The following is a 24100-nucleotide window of genomic DNA, read 5'->3' as shown; positions in this document are numbered from 1 at the left end:
GACAGTTATGTCTTTCATTAAATTCATCCAGTGGGTCGTTTACCTGCAGATTCTTAATTCATGAATAATCACTGCTGATAATCATATCAAGAGTATTACCCCTCTTGTTTTTCTAACATGCTGCTGTAGAAAACAGTCATCTAATAAATCCACAAAAGTTTTGCTAGTCTGTGAGTGACCAATCCACAAGTTCCAGTTAGTATTTGGGATGTAAAAACCCCAAATTGACATTTTGATTTACTGGTCAACTCTTTCTCTGTACTGTTGCTGTATCATCAGAGTCACTAGGCCTGTAATACACTCATACTCTTATTTTTGCTTTCTCAGTGTTTATGTTACACCAAACTGACTCAGCACTGCACTTGACCATCCTTGTTAACTGGATGCACTGCCTTAGATTTTATGTGATTCTTAACTAAGAGCATATTCCCCCTCCCCTCCTATCCTGTCTACCCTTTCTGTATACATTATACTCAGAGGTATATTGCTAAAAAAATAGTACTGGAATGCTCGTCGTAAAAAAAAATAGTACGGGAATGCTCGTTCTCCAGAAGACTATATGATAATGCCACATTGACTGTACATTAACTGAATCAGACTTCAGACTCACGGTTCATAGAACAACCAGTTCTAGTGTTCAGCGCATGGTGAATCAAAATGCAGCGTTTGCATGCATCACAGTATATCTCATTCATTGGATCTCTTTATCTAACACATTGTACTTTAGTAAGAAACGTTCAAGTTTCATTGCAAAATTTATATTTTTGTTTTTAAATAAATTTTTAAAGAAATCTATTCATTTTAAAGATTACTATTAATATATGTTTTTAGTAGCAATGGGTTTTCTCCCTCCTCTTTGATTATGCCATTGTTTCAAAATATTAGGTGTATAAATTTAATGATTTTCTATTATGACATTTAGAAAAAAGTACATTCTGGCCCGATTGCACCACTGATTATATTCCCCCTATTCAAATTCTGTATTTGTTACATATGAGTGACACCACGTCTCTGATACCCACACTGTCTGCATTTGATGTCTTGACTAGCACTTCAAATTTATCAAATTTATTGCTATGCTCCTAGCATTAGTGCACATGCTAGTATAAATGCAACTCTTCTTACTCTTATTTACCCTAACAGCTGATGTGTTTATTTGTTTCATGGTGACTTCAAGCATGCCTTGAAATCCCCAGCATCTTGCTTTTAAGATTGCTGTTCATTCCAATAGAAGCAATGTAAGAATCACTTTCACCTCTGCATGCAGCTGTTGTTAATGTGTATCCTTCCAGCTAGCAGTTTTCTGACCCACCTAATACTGCCTTGATAGCTTCAGCATATATTCTTGCATTCTTTCTATTTAAGTGTATCCCATCCCTGTAGAAGCAGTCTTTCCTGTTAACAAGCACAGAACACTCTGAGAAAAATTCTACCCCTAAGCCTTGCATAATCTCTCTAGGGCTGAATTGATTGACAAGGCCTGTTGTGTGTGTGGGCAGAATTGCAGACACTTTAAAATTTAACCCTTTTAACTCGTGACTTTTTTTTAACATTAACATATTACATCCATATATATCAACAGCAGACCGGGCTAGCCGAGTAGGTAAAGTACCTGCCCGGCAGCCCAAAGGTCGCGGGTTCGATTCCCGCCTCGGGCTTGGATCAAAGTACTGCAAAAACCTTGGGAGGTGCAATATGGCCACAGAAGCCGATGCGCCAACAACTACCAAATCAAAAAAAAAAAAAAAAAACCATATATCAACCAACTTTTAATAGCCTTAGGGCTATCTTGGCAGGGTCTGGCAAGATAGTCCTAAGGCAGTTAAAAGTTTGTTGACATATGGATGTTATCTGATCATATAAAGTTCTGGGGCGCCTCGGTAGCCAGGTGGGCAGGAGCAGCAGTGCGTAGCACACGCTTCTTGATTAGACCAGGGTTCAAGCCCATGACCACCAAATACGGAGGATGTGGAAAGGTCAGGAAATGACCACCGCATATCCCCGGAGCAATATGGCCTTAGTTGCTAATGCTCCTAAAAACCACATAACAAACTATTGCCATATACAATGGGATAGTCACCTTCTTGTCCCTTCTGGAAAAATTCCTGTATATTATTGACAAAAACCCATGAGCTCTCCTAGCAGACTGTCTGCATTCTTCAGAAAATTTTATGTTTGATGCACGATTACCCACAGGTCTTTATTGTTCTCCACTACCCTGAATGTGGTACTGCACAGTTATGTTATTCTAGGATTCCTGCTGTCCATACATATTATCTTGCATTTGTCATTGTTAAACTTCAGTTGTCACTTCTCAGCCCATCTGCCTAATTTTTCTAGGTCTTGTTGCAGTAGCATACCCTCATACCCTTTGAGTAGATTGAGGTTCAAGCCCCTGACTGCTAAATATGGTCAATCTATCAAGCCGCACTGAACCATCGTAGCAGATTATGGCCCATTTCCCCAAAATGAATTGTTGAAGAGGCTTCCATCCTGCAGTGGATTGATAATGGCTGCTGCTTCTTACCCTTATGCCTTTATTAATAACAATGGGCCCAGTACTTAACCATGGGGAACTCCACAAATAACATTTGTTCAAGAAGCCCTTGATAACTTCTTTGTCTTCTCCCACTCAAACATCTCTTTATCCATAGTAGTAATTTGTCCTTAATGTCACACTGCTCCAACTTGTGCAGCAGTGTTTTTTTTTTTTTTTTTTTTTTTTTTAATGAAAATTCCAAACATGAGAGGTACTACAACCTATTGTACTTAGTACTGTGCATGGGATGAAGGTTGAGAAGATGAAAGAAGATACTTGTTGATATTAGACTTGAATTGATGTAAATGTAATTTTCATCAGAAAATGGAAGTTGAAGGATTAAATAAGGAAGAGGAAAAGTTTCTTCTGTGAGTTTGAAGTTGAATAGTGAAATGATGCTGACTAGCTGTGGCACATGTTAGGACTGGTTTGGAAGAGAGAGCAGGAATTATAGAAGCTAACTCAGAAGAACAGTGTCCATGGAAGTGTCTATAGAAAAGGCATGCAGCAGAAACAGAATGTATGAGACTGAGAGTGAAGAGACTTTGTGTGAGGATGGGGCATTAATTAACCTAACTGTCCCCTTTTGAATGGAGTTTAGAAGTCTGAGAGAGGTTCGGGGGCACCACCCCAGATGCGGGAATAATATTCAATGGTTAGGACAGATTTGAGGTTTGTATGGAGTGAGCAGCCATTTGGAAGAAAAGTAATGCTGAGAGTGAAAGAGAAAATTCAGTTTTTTAGATGCTGAGGATGCAATATTTGTGATATGCTTATGCCAAGATAGATTAGAATTCAGAATAATTCCTAATAGAGATATGTGATCTTGTCTAGAAATCTTAGTGTCATTGAAGATAAGCATAGGAGCAGAAGAATCCTTTTTGTGAGATATAAGACACGACTGAGTTTTAGAAGGATTGAAATCAACTAACTTATCTTGTCCTACTGGAGAATTACCTGAAGATCAGCAAGTATCGCCTCAAAGGTGGTACTTGTGCATATGTCCGTTCTGATATTCCCTGTCAAAGACTTGGCAATTTGGAATCTCCTCTCTTTGATCTTCTCTGGCTTAAAATCTCTCTACCTCATTGTGTAAAATTCATCTGTTGTCTCTACCGTTCTCCCAACTCCACCAATCACTTGGAGCTCTTTGACTTCCTCTCTTTGCAACTTGACTTTCTCCAGTCCAACTTTCCTAACAGTGAGGTAATTTTCCTTGGTGATTTTAACGTTCACAACTCCAGCTGGCTTCCATTTTCTAGTCACACCGACCCAGCAGGTCGAGATGCTGAGGCTTTTCCAATTACTAATGACCTAGCACAGATTGTTCATTTACCTACAAGAATACCGGACAATCCTAATCATACAGCCAATACGCTTGATCTTTTTCTCACAAACAACCCTTCTAAGTACAAGGCTGAAGTGAGAGGTCCTTTAGGCACTTCAGATCACAACTTGGTGATTGTCTCTTCTCCAATGGAACCTTTATCTCATGGCTATTCCCAACCTCGTATTGTTTGGCATTACAAGAATGCAAAATGGGATGGCCTGCGAGACTTCTTTTCTTCTTTTCCTTGGTCTGATTACTGTTTCAAAACTTCTGATGTCAACGTTTGCTCAGATCGTGTCAGTGAAATTATTCTTGCAGGAATAGAATCCTTTATCCCACACTCCACTTTAAAATCTCGTCCTTTATCTAAACCTTGGTTTTCCAATAAATGTGCTAAGGCTGTCCAAGAGAAGAACGTTGCATATCGTAATTGGCTTGTTTCTAATTCTTCAGTTTCATTTTCTGCCTACACCAAAGCTCGCAACAATTGTAAAGCAGTTATTAATCAGTCCAAACTAGAGTTTGAACAGGCTAAGAGTAGAAAACTTGCTTCTTGCCCTAATGGTAGCCGAGCATTCTGGTCTCTTGCCAAAGCCATTTGCCGCAACTTTTGCCCATCTCTGCTCCCACCTCTGTCCAAACCAGATGGTTCTGTTGTCACTTCAGCCAAGGATAATGCTGACCTGCTAGCATCCCATTTTTCTTCGAGCTCATGTATTAATGATCTTGGTAAAACACCTCCCACCATTCCTAACACACTCCATTCAATGCCTCCTGTGGTCTTCCGTCAAAAGGATATCAGAAGGATTTTGATGAATCTTGATGTAAGAAAGCTCCAGGTCCTGATGGTATTTCTCCACTTGTTCTCAAAACCTGTGCTCCTGAACTTACTCCTATTGTTTGCCGCCTTTTTTCACTTTCTTATTCCAAAGGTGTTTTTCCTTCTGCTTGGAAATTTGCTCATATCCAGCCAGTTCCTAAAAAGGTTGACAAATCCCTCCCATCCAATTATCGTCCCATTGCAATTACTTCTACTCTTTCTAAAGTAATGGAGAAATCAATTAACCGCCAAATCTTAAACTACCTAGAAACCTTCCGTCTGATCAACGATCGCCAGTATGGATTCCGTCAGTGTCGATCCACTGGTGATATTCTGGCTTATGTTACCCATTTATGGACTAATTCAATGGAAAGGTTCGGTGAAACACAAGTAGTTGCTCTTGACATCTCAAAGGCTTTTGATCGTGTTTGGCATAAAGGTCTTCTAAACAAGCTTCCATCTTATGGTTTGCCAACTGTTTTTAGTAATTGGTTATCCAGTTTTCTCTCTGATCACTCACTGAGGGTGATGGTAGATGGCTCTCTGTCTTCTAACTTCTCCACTAATGCTGGTGTCCCCCAAGGTTCAGTTCTTTCCCCCACTCTTTTCCTCTTGTATATCAATGACCTTCTTCCATTGACTGGAAATCCTATCCATAGTTTTGCTGATGATAGCACATTGCATTCAACTTTCCATTTTGAGAAACCTTGTCCAGCTCAATCAGCTTCAAGTTCTCGAAAATCTGCTGCCAATTCCTTAAATACCGATCTTCAGGTAATTCTCCAGTGGGGCAAAGACAACTTAGTTGATTTCAACCCTTCTAAAACTCAATCTTGTCTTATATCTCGCAAAAAGGATTCTTCTGCTCCTATGCTTATCTTTAGTGACACTCCGATTTCTAGGCAAAATGATATATCTCTTTTGGGGATTACCCTGACTTCTAATCTCTCTTGGCACAAGCACATTACAAATATTGCTTCCTCTGCATCTAAAAAACTTGGTTTTCTCTTTCGCTCTCGGCGTTACTTTTCTCCCAAACAGCTGCTCACTCTGTATAAATTGCAAATCCACCCTGCCATGGAATATTGTTCCCACATCTGGGGTGGTGCCCCCAAAATCTCTCTCAGGCTTCTTGATTCCATTCAGAAGAGGGCAGTTAGGTTAATTAATGATTCATCTCTAACAGAGTCTCTCCACTCGCTGTCTCATAGACGCACTGTTTCTGCTGCATGCCTCTTCTACAGATACTTCCATGGGCACTGTTCTTCTGAATTGGCTTCTATAATTCCCGCTCTCTCTTTCAAAACAGTCCGAACACGTGCCGCCACCAGCCAGCATCCATTTACTGTCCAACTTCAAACCCACAGAACCAACTTTTCATCTTCCTCATTTATTCATTCAACTGCCATTTTCTGGAACAACCTTCCTTCATACGTATTTCCCGAAAATTACAATCTACAGAAGTTCAAGTCCAATATCAACAAATATCTTCTTTCGTCTTCTCAACCTCCAACCCAAGCATGGTACTAATTTTTAAAAAAAAAATTTAAGGAATTGGTAGTGGATATACAAGAAGTTGAAGCTGTTTGTGCAGGGCAAGGTTTCTCAAATTGGAAGGTCGAATGCAATGTGCTATCATCAGCAAATCTATGGATAGGACTTCCAGTCAATGGAAGAAGGTCATTAATATACAAGAGGAAAAGAGTGAGAGAAAGAACTGAACTTCAGGGAATACCAGGCATTGGTAGAGAATTTGGAAGACAGAAAGCTACTTACCATCACCTGCAGTGATTGGGCAGAGAGAAAACTGGACACCCAATTACAAAAAGAATTGGCAAATCATAAGATGAAAGTTTATTTAGAAGACCTTTATGCCAAACACTATCCAAAAGCCTTTGAAACGTTAAGAACAACAACTGCTTGAGTTTCCCCAAACTTAAGTTCATGTGCAACGGTATAAAAAGCTTTTCTGAGTTTTAAGTACAGGCAGTTCTCGCTTTATGAGTTTTTCACTTTACAAGTTCCCAGGTTTACGAGTTCCCCCCCCCCAAGAATCAAGTATCAACAAAATCGAAAATATGAACATTAATTGCAAAAAATCAACGTAAAACATTATAAATACTGCATTCCAAACCACTTGCGTAGCTATACAATACAGTGTACCCCACTTTACGATATTAATCAGTTCCAGAGACACCATCGTATCATTAAAATATTGTACTGTGAATCCAATAACACATTGTGTTTTGGTAATTTGTTTCAAGATCTCAGAAGTTAAAATTTTCGCTGTATAACTAAGCTATTTATCTCTCTAAAATGTAATTTTTAAGGTCACGAGCGTGACCTTAAGGCCATCTAAAAGGTTGTGAGTGTGGTTTGTAAATTGTATTAGTTACCAATTCAATCATTAAAATGCACTACACTTTCATCGTTATCATATGTTCTATTGTAAGAATCAGTTTTAAATGGCTTTGTGATATTTTTCTAAAGCACATTTCTGAGGTCATGACCATAAAATAATAAAAACAATTTGCACTTTCCGATTTATTGGGGCTTTTCTGTTACTGCAAGCAATTATAAATGGGTAGTAAACTCGATCTTCTTGCATTTGCGAAAATACTGATAGCTGGAATTGTGTGGGTTTTTTACATTATTATGGTGAAATGTGTTTCCCCTATAATGAAATCTTCAATCGTACAAAAAACATAAATAAATTTTCAGAATCTTCTCTTCATTCCTTTTTAAGCTTTGTAAACTTGTTACTCTACACGAATCGTGTTAGTTGCAATTTGTGTGTGCCGTTAAAAAATGCTTATGCATGCAGTCGTGAAATTTATAATCAAAAGAGAAGATTGTCTTGGAAATAAACACCTCTTGAAGCATTTCTGAAGAAACGACTCCTTGTGCAACAAACCAATGAGTGCTGAGCCAATAATGAGTGATCAATGAGTGTGCATTTAGTTGATGATGACAAAGCATAAACATTCTTTAACATTTGTAAGTCGTAAATAATTTCTCTATTATTATAATTTGTTTGATTTTACAGACTATGTTTTCATTTCTTTCGATAAATCAATCATTGTTTAAACATAAACTAATTAGCTAACTAATTTCATTGTTGAGAATGTAACCCTTATTTTTAACTTTGTCTATGGGAAATAAATTCCCACTTTACGAGCGCACACTAGGAACAGTTTAACTTGTAAAGTCAAGAACTACTTGTATATGATATCAAAATTATTTTCTGCATCCATTCTTTTGTTATTGGATCATCAGATTCAATTAGATTGGACAAGATCACCCCGTAACAAATCCATTCTGTGAGTGCCATGTAACTTTATTCACTCTTAGATGGCTTGCATTACTTCTTTAATCAGTGACTGTTATTTTCCCTGGAACCAAAGTGAAGCTGACATGTCTGTAATTACTCCTTCATCCTTTTATCCCCCTTTATAGATTGGAGATACATTTGTACATCTCTGGACCTTCCCTGCATCCAAGGATGCTCTGCCGACCAGGCTAGCTGGGTGGGTAAAGTGCCTGCCTGGCAACCCAAAGGTCATGGGTTCAAATCCCGCCTCGGGCTTGGATCAAAGTACTGTAAAAAAAACCTTGGGAGGTGCATTATGGCCACAGATGCCAATGTGCCAACAACTACCAAAAAAAAAAAGGGATTCTCTGATAATTATGGCTACAGGTTTGCTGACCTTTTTTTGTTGCCTCTTAATATAATTGGATAGATCCCATTCACACCCCAGGTGCCTTATTTACATGGCACATTATGGCCATGGTTGCTGATGCGCCTAATAAATCCCTAAACCAACAGCCTTATTTACATTTAGTTTCAACAGTTAGTTTCCCTTCCTCTCAGTTATCACAATATCATTTAGCTCCCTCTAATTTGATATTTTTCTGGTATCCCCAACTGTAAAAAATTCCTCTTGTTAATTGTAATCTCAACATATCTGTTCAATTTTTCAGCAACCTGAGCAGGATCATCAACAGTTATAACTTTCATATCTAGCAGACCAATGAGATTCATCCCTATCCTTTTGTTTACATAATTAAAGAAGTCTTTGTCAGACACTTCTCATAATTTGCCTTAGCCTGCCTAATCCATTTTGTGACTTGATTGCAGATTAGTTTATACCTACTGTAGGTATCTGTTAATTTATAAGCATGCTATGTTTATTTGTTTATTTAGTCTAATTATTTTATTTTATTTAATTGTTGGTTAGCAAGTACAGATATCAATTTTAGTTTGCAGTTTGGCCAAATTTCATAAGTAAATTAAAAAAAATTATTTATTGAATTGAGTTCATTTGGGTTCTACATATCATTTGTTTGTAAGCAGGATAAAAATCAAAAATTATATAACACATTATAATTCACAAAAATATATTTTTTTATATTTTTAAATTTCCTGTTTGAGAGACATTATTTAACTTAAGCTGACCCTCTGTAACAATTAGAAACAGAAATAATTTTTAGGGGTATAGTAAAATTTTCTAATCTACAATTTTTAAGCTCTTTAAACTTAATGTAAATAATGTACTCATAAGAAAAGTGTACTTATAATAATGTTGTAGTATTATTGTGTATTATTATTGTGTAGTATTATAGTATATTAGATTCCAGAAATTTTATATATTATTTTAAATTTAGCTATGGTTTCTGAATTTTAAAATTTTAGAATTATTTTAGAAACCAAATTATTAATAATTGGATTCAGTGGACAAACTATTTTGTTCTATAGAGGCCAAGAAATGCTTTAGCACCAAGATGGTATTAGAACATCAACTCCCAACAGTCACAGACAAGATCAAAACAACAGATGAGTGTATACTGTCAACTTTAGTTACTATAGCAACTGCAGTGAAAAAGGTTTCCATTTTCTTTTATAATTCAATTATTCTTTTTATCACCAGCATATTAATTCAAATATAAAGTATCTGAAATTATTATTGCATTTATCTGTAAAACAGTTTTTTAAATGTTTTACTAGGCAAAGTTAGGGGTATTTTAAAATTTGCATACTAAAAAAAACAACATTGAATAGCTGAAATATTTGTGATTGGTAATGTTGGTATAATTACAGACTTGATTATTACTGAAATCTAAGGCTAATTTTTGTTCCTGTTTAATTATTTGAGTAATATTCATCTTTATCAGGTAGTATGTCTGTAAATATGACTTCTGTGTATTCTTAATCACAGATTTAATTATTGAATCTAAGAATTTCAGAGTCACTATGAGAAAAATTATATTATAAGAGAATCAGAACAAGGTTTCTATTAACTCTGCAATGGTTGTGCTCATCATAACAAACATGTTTGCTAACATGGTGACCAACTTTGTTTTTTTTCTATGAAGTTTTTTTTTTTTTTTTTTTTTGTGAATTCTACTTGAATGATACCAATGATAGCAATTTTTTTATTAGTGGATTGCAGTACAGGTAGGTCCCTTTTTACGATGGTCGATTTTACAGCTTTTCACATTAATGACTGTTTCAAAATATTACCTGAAAAAATTGAAAATAACAAAAAAAATCACAACTCAGTAACACGTTGCAGTAACACCTGCAAGTCCAAACAAGCACTAGGCGTTTCTTTTGTTTTTCTTGGTGAATTGTGGGTGGAATGATAGCTATGCCAAGAGTTATTATTATTAATAGCCATATGGTGCAAGGAAGCCTGAGGCTTATGCTGTACCAGAAAAAAAAAAAAAATTCCCAAGTTACCCTGAGAGAGAGAGAGAGAGAGAGAGAGAGAGTCAAAAGTAGAAGGGAATCACCAAGAAAGAGAAGAATGATGATATCCAGCTCAGGACCCTGGGTGTGCCAAACGCATGCTCACCAGATGTGAGCCCCCCCGGGGTTCTTTGTTTACATTCAGTGTGCCATGTTCATTTCATTGTGAATTTTCCCTCAATTGTTAACAGGTTACACAGTGTTATTTCTCATTAATAATAATTTTTATGTAACCATGAGCTCTAAGCGTAGGGCAGTTTCTGTGCTGGGGGAGCAAAAAGAGTGTAAAACACTAACAATTAAGGAGAAAATGGATGTGAATCGTCACATGGAGTCTTGTGAGCATCGGTCGGATATGTGTAAGGCGTTGAGTTTAGCACCTTCTACTGTATCAACGATTATGAACAATTTTGATAAAATTAAGCGCTCACCACAGGGATAACAAGTGTGCTATCCTCCAGAACAACTTATTCATGCAGTGAGACAATGGAAAAAATGGAGAAAATATTAGTGTTGTGGGTTGATAATATGAACCAAAATAACATTCCTGTTACACAGGTGGTAATTCTGGACAATGCAAAGTCGTTATTTGACGAAATATGTGAGGAGTCTGGTAGCACTGAAACATTTACGGCCAGCAAAGGGTGGTTTCATCAATTTAAAAACTGTTGTAAAATTTACAATGTGAAAGTGTCTGGTGAGGCTGCTAGTGCTGACGTTGCACTGGTCGAAGAATATCCTTCCGAATTTAAACGCTTAATAGAGAAAGGCAACTACCACCCTGATTTAGTTTTTAATGTGGACGAAACGGGTAGTGGAGTCATCACTTGAGTAAATACGTACTCAAGTGATGACTCCACAGGACCAAAGTAAAATTTTATTTTATATATAAGTATAAATAAAATGTGTATTAAATGTTTAAAATATTTAATTATTTATAAAGAACAGAAATATTAGTGCATACTTGGAAAAATCTTGGGAATTTTGGAACCTATCTCATTCAATTACATTATAATTTGGTCTTGTTTTACAACTTTTCATTTTACGACCCTGTTTTGCTGGAACCTAACCATGTCTTAAAATGGGTCCTACCTGTACTTATTAAATGTGATTTTTAATTTTTTGAATGAAATTTTTTTATAAATGTGTGTTTTATACATTATTTTCAATGAAACAACTTTTATTAGCTTTTCTGAAAATGGGGAAAAAAAAGTTAATTTGAATATAAACATGAAATTAATAATCTCTCCCACTTTTTTTGTTCAAAAAACTATTAAAAATGTGAAAATCCCAACCTGGCCTGCATGCATTGATATATTTTTTCAAATATGTAAAGGAATAAAGAGATAAATAACATTATTAATATTGGCTAACAAAATAAAAAATTTTTTTCATACCTCCAGAGCAAAAGTTGGCAGTTCTAAATGACACTGAATCTCCTGATTCCAAAAAATACTAAAAAAAATTGTCTATGACATCTCCATGTATATTGAAATTTTAATAACTTTATGATCAACCACTTTCAAATATCGTACAGTAATAGATGTGCAATCTTAAAAATGAGTCATTCATTTTAAAATACTTTAATGAAACATGATGTACTACATATGCTCTATTTTAGCATTAGCATTAGTAGAGGCATATGATGCAAGAAAGCAAGCTTATGCAGCATTAGCCAGAAAAAAAAAAAAAAAACCTTCCACTTCACCCATCCGTTCGTTCGAAATACCTGTCCAGCTGAGCCTTAAATTTATTTAGGCTATCAACTTCCACAACAAGGTATGGAAGTCTGTTCCACCAACCAACTACCCGCTGGCTAAAGGCAAATTTCCGCACATCTATCCTACATCTGTCTTTCCGCAATTTGAATTTATGCCCTCTCAGGTGATTATTCTGAGCAAGAGGCAGAATCCCATCAGCATTGAGCATGCTCAAACCATTCATGGCTTTATACACCTCTATCAGATCACCTCGCCAGTGCCTAGTCTCCAGACACTGTAATTTTCAAAAATTAAGCCTTTCTTTGTAAGAGCAACCCTTTGTTCCATTCACTAATCTTGTTGCCCTTCTCTGTACTCGTTCCGCCAGCTCTACATCCTTCTTGAAATGAGGCTTCCAGACCTGTATACAGTACTCAAGGTGTGGCCTAACCATTGCCTTATACAAGGGAATAATCACCTTATCCCTGCTAGAAAAATTCTTGTATATCATTGATAACACACCATGAGTTCCTCTTGCAGCCCATCTGCACTGCTCAGAGAACTTCATATCTGCCTGCACAATTACCCCCAGGTCCTTTTCATTCTCTTTGTGTCAATGTAGTACCACAGAGTTGATACGTTGCTCTGGGGTTGCTGTTTCCTATATGTAGTACTTTACATTTGTCAATGTTAAACTTCATTTGTCACTTCTCAGCCCATCTGCTCAAACTTTCTAGATCCTGTTGCAGCAGCGTACTGTCATTAATTCCTTAACAACCCTGCCAACCTTCGTATTGTCTGCAAACTTGGACATTAAGCTTAATATACCATCATCAATATCATTAATGAATACAGAAAACAATGGACCCAACACTGACCCCTGGGTGACTCCACTAATAACATTAGTCCATGAAGAGCAGTGTCCATTGATTACCACACTCTGCCTTCTCCCACTCAACCATCCCTTTATCCATAGCAGCAATTTGCTTCCAATGCCACACTGCTCCAATTTGTGCAGCAGTCTTCCATGTGCAACAGTATAAAAAGCCTTTCTAAGATCCAAGTATATAATATCAAAGTTATTCCCTGCATCCAGTTCTTTTGTGACTGCATCATAGTATCCAATCAAATTGGTGAGGCAAGACTTCCCCTTAACAAAACCATGCTGTGTCCGAGCTATAACTGAAGTCTTGTCTAGATGATCCTGCAGTGCTTCTTTAACTAGTGCCTGCATTAATTTTCCTGGAACAGAAGGTAAAATCACAGGTCTATAATTACTTGTGTCAGCCTTTGATCCTTCTTTGTGAATTGGGGTCACATTTACACATCTCCAGTCTATGGGTACCTCCCCTGAGGCCAAGGAAGCTCTCATAATTATGGCTAAGGGTTTTCTTACTTCCTTTGCTGCCTCCTTTAATATAACTGGATAGATCCCATCCACCCCAGGTGCCTTTCTTGTGTTTATCTTCAACAATTTCTCCTCCAACTTACTCTCAGTTATTACAAGATTATCTAGCTTATTGCCAGAGTTTACTTTACCTCTGGCATTCTCCTTCCTGAATAACTTCCTCATGTGTGAATGTAGATGCAAAATACTCGTTTAGTTTGTTAGTTACCTGAGCAGGATCATCAACAGTTGAACTATCGATATCAAGTGAACCAATCTGATTCATCCCCTTCCTTCTAGAGTTTACATAAGTAAAGAACTCTTTGCTGTTTTTCTTTGCATCCCTTGCCAAAGATTTCTCGTAATCTGCCTTCGCCTGCCTAACCTCCTTTGTAACTTGGTTACAAATCAACTTATATCTATCAGAGGCTTCTGTGTCACGTGTTTATTTATATGTATCCCATGCATTTTCCTTCTGTAGCACGAGTCTGATCAGTTCATCTGACATCCATTTACTCCTAAACCTTGAACAATATTTCTTAGTTGGTATGTAAATATTTCTTAGTTGGTATGTAAATATTTCTTAGTTGGTATTTATTTATTTCCTTATAAATATAGTACATTTTGCTTCCTTTCTTTTAAAAAAACTAGCAGTAATCTCTTATCATGGTACCCTTACTCATCACTTGTTGGTTATTTGGTTTTTAGGAGCATTAGCAACTAAGACCATATTGCTCCGGGATATGCGGTGGTCATTCCCTGACCTTTCCGCATCCTCCGTATTTGGTGGTGATGGGCTCGAACCCCGGTCTAATCAAGAAGCGTGTGCTACGCACTGCTGCTCCTGCCCACCTGGCTACCGAGGCGCCTCATCACTTGTACCAAGTGTGATGAGTAAGGGTACCTCTTTTCATACTTCAGCTTACTTGAGAGCTGAAAGCATTACCCTTAATGGTAAAAAAACTGAGAAGTGAAAGGTAAAAATGAATTTTCAAAGATGTTCGAAAGCCCATATTTTTATAATATTGCAGCAAAGTTGACACCAGAGATTCATAATGATCTTTTCTCCTTCCGAGAAATCCATTCACAACTGCCTTAAACAATTGCTGGTTGCTAGTTCATTATGCTATAGTTGCTAGTTCATTATCCTGTAGTCCTATCCTATAGTCGCTAGTTCATTATCCTATAGTCCTATCCTATAGTCGCTAGTTCATTATCCTATAGTCCTATCCTGTAGTTGCTAGTTCATTATCCTATAGTCCTATCCTATAGTTGCTAGTTCATTATCCTATAGTTTTGTTTCAAATGCATCATCTTTAAAGAGTTTCTTTATTTGAGGCCCAATGAAAAGTTTTTCATGTTTTAAATTAGGAAACATTTCCCTTAGATAGTAGAATTGCACTCCCTTCTTTATCCAGAGCCTTAATAAATTTCTTCATTAATCTAAGCATTATATGGAAAGGTGCAAGAAGAACCTTTGTTGGTTCAACCGGTGGAACATATTATTTCTCCCTGGTAACAATTCCTCTCTCTCTTTTCCCACTGCTGCATAATATAATGTTCTTTTGTTGCAAGATTGCCTCACAAAAATAGAAAAGAGCAGCATTTTGGGAAGCCTCCCATAGATCAGTGAGTAATCCAGTTAACTTAATATAACCACAGACATTCCAAGCAAAGTCATAGTACTTTATGGCATTCAGGATCTTGGATATACTTTCATATTTTTCTCTCAAGCCATTTTTAGCAATTCCTCTACTTCAAGTACGAAGTAGAGGAATTGCTAAAAATGCATATCCATTGTGCAGAAAAAACTACTTTTAAACTTAATTTTGAAGCATCAGTAAATATATGCCACTCCATAGGATTGTGTTTAATGCCCAGTTTATCAGAAGATCGCTGATATCTTTAGAGAAACATACTGTCTTCCATAATGAAATATTTTGAAAATACTTTATGGTGCCTCCGTAGCCAGGTGGGCAGGAGCAGCAATGCGTAGCACATGCTTCTTGATTAGACTGGGGTTCGAGCCCGTGGCCACCAAATACATAGGATGCGGAAAGGTTGGGGAATGACCACCGCATATCCCCGGAGTAAGCCTTAGTTGCTAAAAACCAAATAACGAACAAACAAACTTTGTGATATTTTTGATATACTGTAATTTTAATTTTTGCTCCAAGTAACTTCCACTATTGTAATCTGGAACCAAGGGGCTAGATAAGGTTCATTCAACTCTTGTTTAATTAGGTGCAGCATGTTATAATTTTATGATTGGTAGTCAAAATCAGTCCCATTTTCCTTCCTTCCTTCCCCCTTCCCTTCTCCTTAATCCCTATCTTCCACCTCTTTTCATATTTCAGCTTACTTGAGAGCTATATGTCATTTCCATAGTATATAAGTCAACTGCTGACCACATTAACTTATTTAATAAAGGTTGCATACTGCAGCTGAAAGCCAAAGTATTTGTGTTTTTAAATTTATCATGTATATTTTTAATGCTTTTATTTAGTACAGTCAAAGCTCTTTATAGTGACCCTTTTTTTAATGTCCTGACACATTGTCCTATGTGGTTGGTCTCGGCTCATTCTCATTAACCTAATGCTATTTTACATTGTATAATGACTTGGAAATAAAGGGTTTCTCTTTAATAATCATAAATTACTACCTCTTAATCTGAATTTTTACTTTTTATTACAATATTCACATATAAAAATGACAGAACACTTCATTGAAGTAATTGGTGAGCTTGCAGCTTTGACAGTGGGAAATCATTTGTTAAGATTTCTCACACTCTTTTCTCACAGTGCTGTAATGAAATGAATGTTGACTAGAAGTTAATTTCATTATTTGGAGTGTGTTTATTGGTATGCTTCCAAAAAAGCAGATAGTTTTGCCAATCGCAGATAAAATTAGGATTTTGAGCAGTAGATAATGGTGGGCATTCTAAGACTGACATCGCCAAACAGTTTGGCATTCTTAAGAGTACTCTGTTCACTATTCTGAAAGATCGGAAAAAGATTGACAGTTTAGAGAAGTCTGCTGCACCGGGTAGGATTTGAGCATAAATGGTAAAATATCCAGTCTTGAAAAGATACTTTTGGAATGGCTAATGATGATACATCAAAAAACGTTCCTGTAGATGGTAATCTTTTAAAAGCTAACACTGAATCCTTTTTGCATTGAATGGATATTGAAGAATTTAAAAGTTCAGATGGATGGTTTCAGAAATTTAAGACTTGTCATGGCCCATCTTTCGAAAAAGTGGGGCAAAAGTGCAGCTGTGGATATTGATGCTACAAAGAAATGAAGGAAAATCATTTAAGAATGTTTTGCCAACATGTTACCACAATGACATCTTCAGTGCTGGTGAAACTGGACTCTTTTTTTAAATTGCTATTGGATAAAATATTTACATTTAAAGGCGAGAAATGTAGTGGCAGAAAAAGGCCAAACAATGGATTACCATTCTCCTAGCAGCAAACGTGTCTGGCACAGAGAAGCTTCCTCTTTTAATTATTAGGAAAGTCCAGTAGCCTTGATGCTTTAAAGGTTTGAAGACATTACCAACTATGTATTGAGCAAACCAAAAGGCATGGTGACATCACAAATCTATGAAGAATGGATCAGAGACTTAGATTGCAGGATGAGTGAGAAGAATAGAAAACTTTTGCTGTTTGTGGATAACTACACCCCTCATTGTCAAGTAAATGACCTACTTGCAATCACTGTCAAGTACCTACCACCAAATATGACAGTTCTTCAGCTACTTGATCAAGGTGTAATCCAGTATTTTAAGAAAAACTACCGAAGAATGCTATTAAACAAAATTCTGCTGTCTTGAAAGCAAAATTCAATGCGAAGTCGACATGACATCCTGCAGACAATGTATGTGCTTCAGCATGGGATGAAGTTGGTGAAAAAGGGATCGCCAACTGCTTCAAACATGCTGGATTTACTACCTTGAATGATGCAATGTGTGAAGTTGCATGTGCTTCTTCCGGCGCCTCCATAGCCAGGTGGGCAGGAACAGCAATGCGTAGTACACGCTTCCTGATTAGACTGGGGTTCAAGCCCATGACCACCAAATATGGAGGTGGGGAAAGGTTAGGGAATGACCACTGCATATCCCTGGAGAAATATGGCCGTAATTGCTAATGCTCTTAAAAACCAAATAACAAACAAACAACAACATGCTTCTTCCTCTTAATTGTGAAGAAAAGTCTGATAATAGGGAAGAAATATTTGAGCATGTGCATCACCACCTAATCTTACAGGAAAGCTTAAGTATTAAAGATTATGCAGAAGTGGATGTGGACATTGAATGTTTGAGGATATGCATGAATGAAGAGGAACTCATTGCAGATGTAATGGAATTTTCTAAAATTTGTAGTGATGAAGATAAGGAACCTATTGTGGTTGAACAAGAAGTTTCAGTGAAAGGTGCTCATCAAGGATTAGAACTTGTTCAATTTTTCAAGTGCAGTTCATTATCCTATATAATTGCGAAAGTGAAATAACTGCTATCGCACACCTTCATAATTCTCTTTTAAAACATGCTCTACCATTGAAACAGCGTGTTTTGATAGATTATTTTAAATTATGAAACAATTCTTTTGTTAGGTCTTGATAGGTATATAGCCTATGTAGTGAAATGGTGTCTCCGTAGCCAGGTGGGCAGGAGCGGCAGTGCGTAGCACGCACTTCTTGATTAGACTGGGGTTCGAGCCCGTGACCACCAAATACGGAGGATGCGAAAAGGTCAGGGAATGACCACCACATATCCCCGGAGCAATATGGCCTTAGTTGCTAATGCTCCTAAAAAAAAAAACCAAATAACAAAATAAAAATGTAGTAAAATTTACAATTTAATTGTAACCTTAGTGCACTCTACAATCAATGCAAAATTTACAATCATAAATTTCTTGTTTAATGCTGTAGTACATATTATAAATAAGATTATACTATATTGTATTAGTAGAATTACATTAAATGTTCAAGCTTTTACTTGTTTTGTTGCATATTTTGAATGATCGATAAACATCCTTCTGATATAGTTTTTCTCATTGCCGGGGGGGGGGTCGTTATAGAGCTTCGACTGCATATGAAAAAATATACGTGGTATTATCAACTAAAGATTAACAATTCAATCTCCCACTTTTATACCACATGGGAGATTTTTCTGCAATATGTTAGTGAGGTGCTCTAGTTACCTGCTCTCATGGTATGCTGAACAAAAAAAAGACTAAAGAGAGAGAATTAAAAGATTTAAAATATAGAAAATAAAGAAAAAATAATGGAATTGAAAGCCAGTACTTGTGACACGAAGCCCAACTGTAAAGAGCATTATGCAGGTGGTGCTAATACAGCCAGTGAAAATCAGACTCCCAACGCATGCAAACCTGAAAGCAAAACAGCAGTCTTCATTTCAAGTTGAAAAAATAAGAAAGGAAAGATAACCAAAGAATAGAGAATAAGATTATTCCCTAAGATAACCAAAGAAATAAGATTATACTATATTGTTTTAATAGAATTACACTTAATGTTCAAGCTTTTACTTGTTTTGTTGCTGATTTTATGAATGATCAATATGATGTCCTTTTAAATGTTGAAGCTTTTGCTTGTTTTGTTCCTGATTTTATGAATGATCAATATAATATCCTTCTGATATAATGACTGTTTTTCTCATTCCCCTTGAGGGGGGGGATTGTTATATAGAGCTTTAACTGTATATTTTTATTGATTTTATAACCTTTTAATTACAGTTATCTTGTAATTGTTATTTTATAGTAAACTTTTTTCATCTGAAATGTCATATATGCAATAAATCATGCATACTTGCTAATTTTTCCCATAATTGCATGACACTAGTATAACCTGTTAACCTTATGGAAAATTTTGTAATAGCAAGAGTTACTGTTTGGCATTATTTCTACTTATTAAACTTGCAATCTGGTATTAATTTCTTATTTTATTTTTATTTTCTGACAGATGGGTGTTCTTATGGAAGATAAAGTAGATGTGTTGGTGTGCAACATGCCTTACAGACCTCGAGGTTTTATCACACATCAAAAGATACAAGTAAATCCAGTTGTTCCAATTTTACGAAATAGGGGACTTAGGTACATGGCTATTACAAAAATGGTAAATATATATTTCTTTATTAATCTCTCCACTTAACATACATCATTACACACATCGGAATAATGGATTATATTCGTGACCGTATGATTCACAGTTTAAGGAAACTACAACCTTGATTATGAACTTTTTCAAAATTTGTATGTAGGTTACTGGAATCATATATTCAGGTAATGGCATTTCAAGTTTTGTTACCCTATCATTTCAGTATATGTATTCTGTATGATTCCCATTCATTATCAGGTGGAATTGCGCTTGATAGAAGTCCGTTTGCCTTCTAGATACCGAAGTAATATTTCAGCAACAATGTATTTCATTCACTATGAACAACTATCTGACAATATCTTTCCATTCTATAATTGTATGGGGGCTGTCATGAGTTCTGTCAGAGCAATCTTCATTTTCTTTGTGATATACACAGTTGCAGCCATCTTGCATAAAGATAACTTGTAATGACATCCCCTTTCCTCCTTGTGTAGTGCTGGCACATCATCACAAAATGATGTAGTTATGTCTTTTTTGACATTGCATGTAAAGTTGAACTGTGGCCTCATCTGTTTATTAGGCATCAGCTGGTTTTGTATGTGATTTATTCACTTGTAAATGATTAATTCTTTTGCTCTTTATTTTTTTTGCTTTTAAAATTGTTTTTTTTTTTTTTTTTTGTCTTATTTGTTCAACTCTTTCTTAAATTTACATAAACTCCCCAGTTCTACAAGATTAGACGATAATTTATCCAAATTTGAAGTGCACTTAAATTTGGTTAATGGGCACTCAAACTGCAGGATATGCAGTGGATGATGCACATACCTTCTAGTTTGAGCTGTTTCTGAGAGGAAAAGATAATCCTATTATTTACTTTACTGAAGTCTTTTTTAAAGTCTTAAATACCTCAACTAGATGTCTGTACAAAGAATTGCTTCCCAAGTAGATATCTGGCTTCAAGACATTGCAACCCATAAAACCAAAGTCTCTCTCTTTATATATAACTAATCTTTGCTGCAACTTTTCCAGCAGATCCATATCATTTCTGAAATGGAGTTCCTAATATAACATAACATAATGGAGTTCCTAATAATAATGTAAAATTAAATAGCGTAATTTGTATCGCTGCATTTAGGAATCTATTGGCTTAGTGTGGCATTGTCAATTAATCAACTAAATTTATTACTCTTATTAATTTTCATTGTTAATCAATTAAATTGTATTTAAATGGAAATCATGCCCCAGACTAGATCAGCAAAGCAATGAGCACAAAGTAGCTGGAGTGTGACTGAAAAATGTGCAACTTGTGAAATGTTTGCAGATTTTTCTGGAACAGGCCACGATCCAGCCAAGGAGGATGTCTTTGTGTATGCTAGGTGCAGTGTGTGAAGAAATTTACCCCAGGGGCTCACATCTGGTGAGCTGGATATCATCATTCTTCTTGGGTTGGATATCATCATTCTTCTCTTTCTTGGCGATTCCCTTCTACTTCTCTCTCTCAGGGTAACTCAGAACTTTTTTTGGATGGTGCAGCATAAGCCTCAGGCTTCCTTGCACCCTATGGCTAATAATAGTGGAGAAATCAGCCATGGAGAGACTGATAATTGCCTAGAAAGGAGGAGGAAGGGGCCTGATAGACCTCATTGAGCAACAGAAGACAGCGATTGCTAACCTGAAGGATTACTTCCAGAAACACACAGCAGCAGCACTCCACCAGGCCATAAGGAAGATTGACAAGCAGTGTACCCCACTCAACCTAAGCGAGGAGTCCCCTCCCAACCAGGAGGTACAAATGAAGCTAGAAAGGTGGGCAGAGAAGACACTCCGTGGCAGACACCACAATGATCTCCATCAAGATCACATAGATAAAATTGCTTATAATGCATGGCTCACAAGTGGGACGCTCTTTCCCAAGACTGAAGGATTCATGCTTGCCATCCAATACCAGGTAATCAACACCAGGAACTATAGAAAATACATCGCCAAGGAGCCCGGAGTGTCCAATGGTACATGTCGACAATGCCACCTGACCTCATCCAACACATCACCGCGGGATGCAAGGTGATCACCCAGACTGAGTACCCCAATCCACAAGCTGTACTGGGACCATGCCATAATAATGGATAGAACAATCCTGCACAACAGACCAGACATAACCCTTGTGGACAAGATGGAAAAGGCTACCTATCTGATTGACATAGCAGTACCCAACACTGGCAACCTGCAGAAAATCCATGGAGAAAAAATCAGGAAGTACATGAACCTAAGACAGGAGATCAAAGAGATGTGGCATACGCAACAAGTGACGACTATCCCGATCATCTTATCAGCCGCCGGTATGGTGCCAAAGACTCTACATAACAGCCTAGCAGTAATAGGTCTCCCAGCAAACACCTACAAGGAACTCCAGAAAGTTGCAATCCTGAACACCAGTAGGATAGTAGTCAGAGAGTTCCTCGACCAGACATAACCACCCAGTGTACTTGGTAGCAATACCTGTCACAAGGTGGAACCCCCAATCAGGGAGAAATAATATAAGATAATAATAATAAATTAAGCACCAACTCAGCATTCTGATAGGCATTTATGAGAGTTTGAAGAGTAGGGTTAGAAGCCCTCAAAGGAATTAAAATGGGAGGGGGAGAGCCCATTAAGCTCTCAGCTGCCCAATGCAACAACAGAGCTCACTCTTGTGCATCAGACAACACAGCGGCAATTTTCAAGGCAGGATGCGCTAGTCCCACAGGAGCTAGTTATTGTTGGTGATCATTGCCAGGGATATATGTTGTTCAAGAAGGATAGGTGGAATAGGACCAGGGTATGTCTGCCAAAGGCAAAATTAGATGACATTGTAGAGCAGATATCATCTTTTAAGAACACAAAAGGTGTTATTGTTGCACTCATTGACTCTAATGATATTAAGAGTAAGAGATCCTTGGACTTATTTAACAAGCAATTTTGGCAAAAAAGTCATTGTTAGGATTGAATTTGAAAGTGTCTGCAATTCTTCCTAGACACGATGGGAGGAGTGTATGTTGAGAGCCTTGACAATCAGTTTGGCCTTGGAGAAAATGTGCAAGGCTCATGGGGTAGAATTTTTTTTCAGCTTGGTCTATGCTTGTTAACAGAAGAGACTGTTTTTACAGGGATGGAATGCACTTGAATAGAAGGGGTGAAAGAATATTTGCTGATGCTATGGAGGCAGTGATAGGTGGGTCGGAAAACTGCTAGCTTTGAGGGATACATACTCTGCCTGCAGCTCTAGTTAAACTAGAGCCACAAAGATGAAAGTGATTATTGCATTGTTATTATTGGTGCATGTAGTAGCCTGGAAAGCAAGGGGTCTGCTGTAGGTCATCATGGAACAAATGAATAAATTGACTGTGTTAGGGTAACTAAGAGTAAGAACATGTGCATGTATACTTGCATGTACACTAATGCTAGGAGCATTGCAAATAAATATGATGAATTTGAAGTACTGATAAGCTGTAGAATGCAGACATTGTAGCAATAGCAGAGATGTGTCACTTAGGCATAAGTGATGATGAATCTGAATATGGGAAGTACAATGTATACAGGAAGGGCAGACAGGAGACGAGGAGGGGTTATGCTCTTAGTTAAGAAGAATATTAAATCTAAGGCAATTCATCCAGTTGACTTCGGAAACGAGTGTGTGTTGAGTCAGTTTGGTGTGATATAAGCACTGGAAAAACAAAATTGTGAGTAGGAGTGTGTTAAAGGTCTAATGATTAAGAATCTGCAGGTAAAAGACTCACTGGGTGGCAGCAGTCATGGTGTTATAATGTGGAATTTAATTAAACATATAAATAACTACTGACAAGGGTAAGGGAAAGGCTTTTGTAAGGGTGACTACAGAGGTCTCAGACAGTTTTTAAATTGTGTACAGTGGGACCACAACTGATGATGTTACCAACAGCAAATTCTAAATGGGAAGTAATCGAAGAAGCTACTAAGCTTCTTGTACCAACAAAGAAATACAAAGCATAGACCTACATCTTCTTTTCTTCTCTGCCACATGTCTGTTGAGACACGTGGCAGAGAAGAAAAGTGCATAGGATGGATATAAATTATCAGGTGATATGGAAGCCGATGGTAGATATAAATTAATCTGTAATCAAGTCACAAATGAGATTAGGTAAACTAAGGCAGTTTATTAGAAGTTTTTGGCAAAGAACGCAAAGGCTTCTATGGTTATAGTAACAGTAGAAAGAAAGAAAGGGTTGAATCACATTGGGCCACTTGACATCTATGGGTTAACTGTTGATGACCCTGCTCTGGTTGTGGACAACTTGAATTTTGCCTCTATGTTCACACATAAGGAATTCTTTAGGGGAGAGAATGGCAGAAGTTTACCAAACTCTAACGAGGAGCTAAATGACTTTATGATAACTGAAAGGAAAGTAGAAATTGTTGAGGATGGGCATTAAAAAAAAG

At 37.0% G+C, this 24100-nt stretch overlaps 1 protein-coding gene across 2 annotated transcripts in view; it reads left to right on the top strand.

Moving 5' to 3' along the window:
• Positions 1 to 24100, top strand: part of LOC150076877 (protein phosphatase 1 regulatory subunit 21) — a 371714-nt gene that overhangs the window by 236517 nt on the left and 111097 nt on the right. For both annotated transcript variants that reach the window (XM_090386067.1, XM_090386066.1), the window contains 2 exons: positions 9446 to 9573; positions 19511 to 19663. In XM_090386067.1, coding sequence (XP_090242193.1) covers positions 9446 to 9573; positions 19511 to 19663 — 281 coding nt within the window. The remainder of the gene's footprint in view (positions 1 to 9445; positions 9574 to 19510; positions 19664 to 24100) is intronic.

The sequence above is a fragment of the Mastigoproctus giganteus genome, chromosome 12, assembly GCF_048544385.1.
Source record: "Mastigoproctus giganteus isolate SK-2022 chromosome 12, ASM4854438v1, whole genome shotgun sequence".
Classification (NCBI taxonomy): domain Eukaryota; kingdom Metazoa; phylum Arthropoda; class Arachnida; order Uropygi; family Thelyphonidae; genus Mastigoproctus; species Mastigoproctus giganteus.
This window is presented reverse-complemented; position numbering and strand designations above follow the sequence as displayed.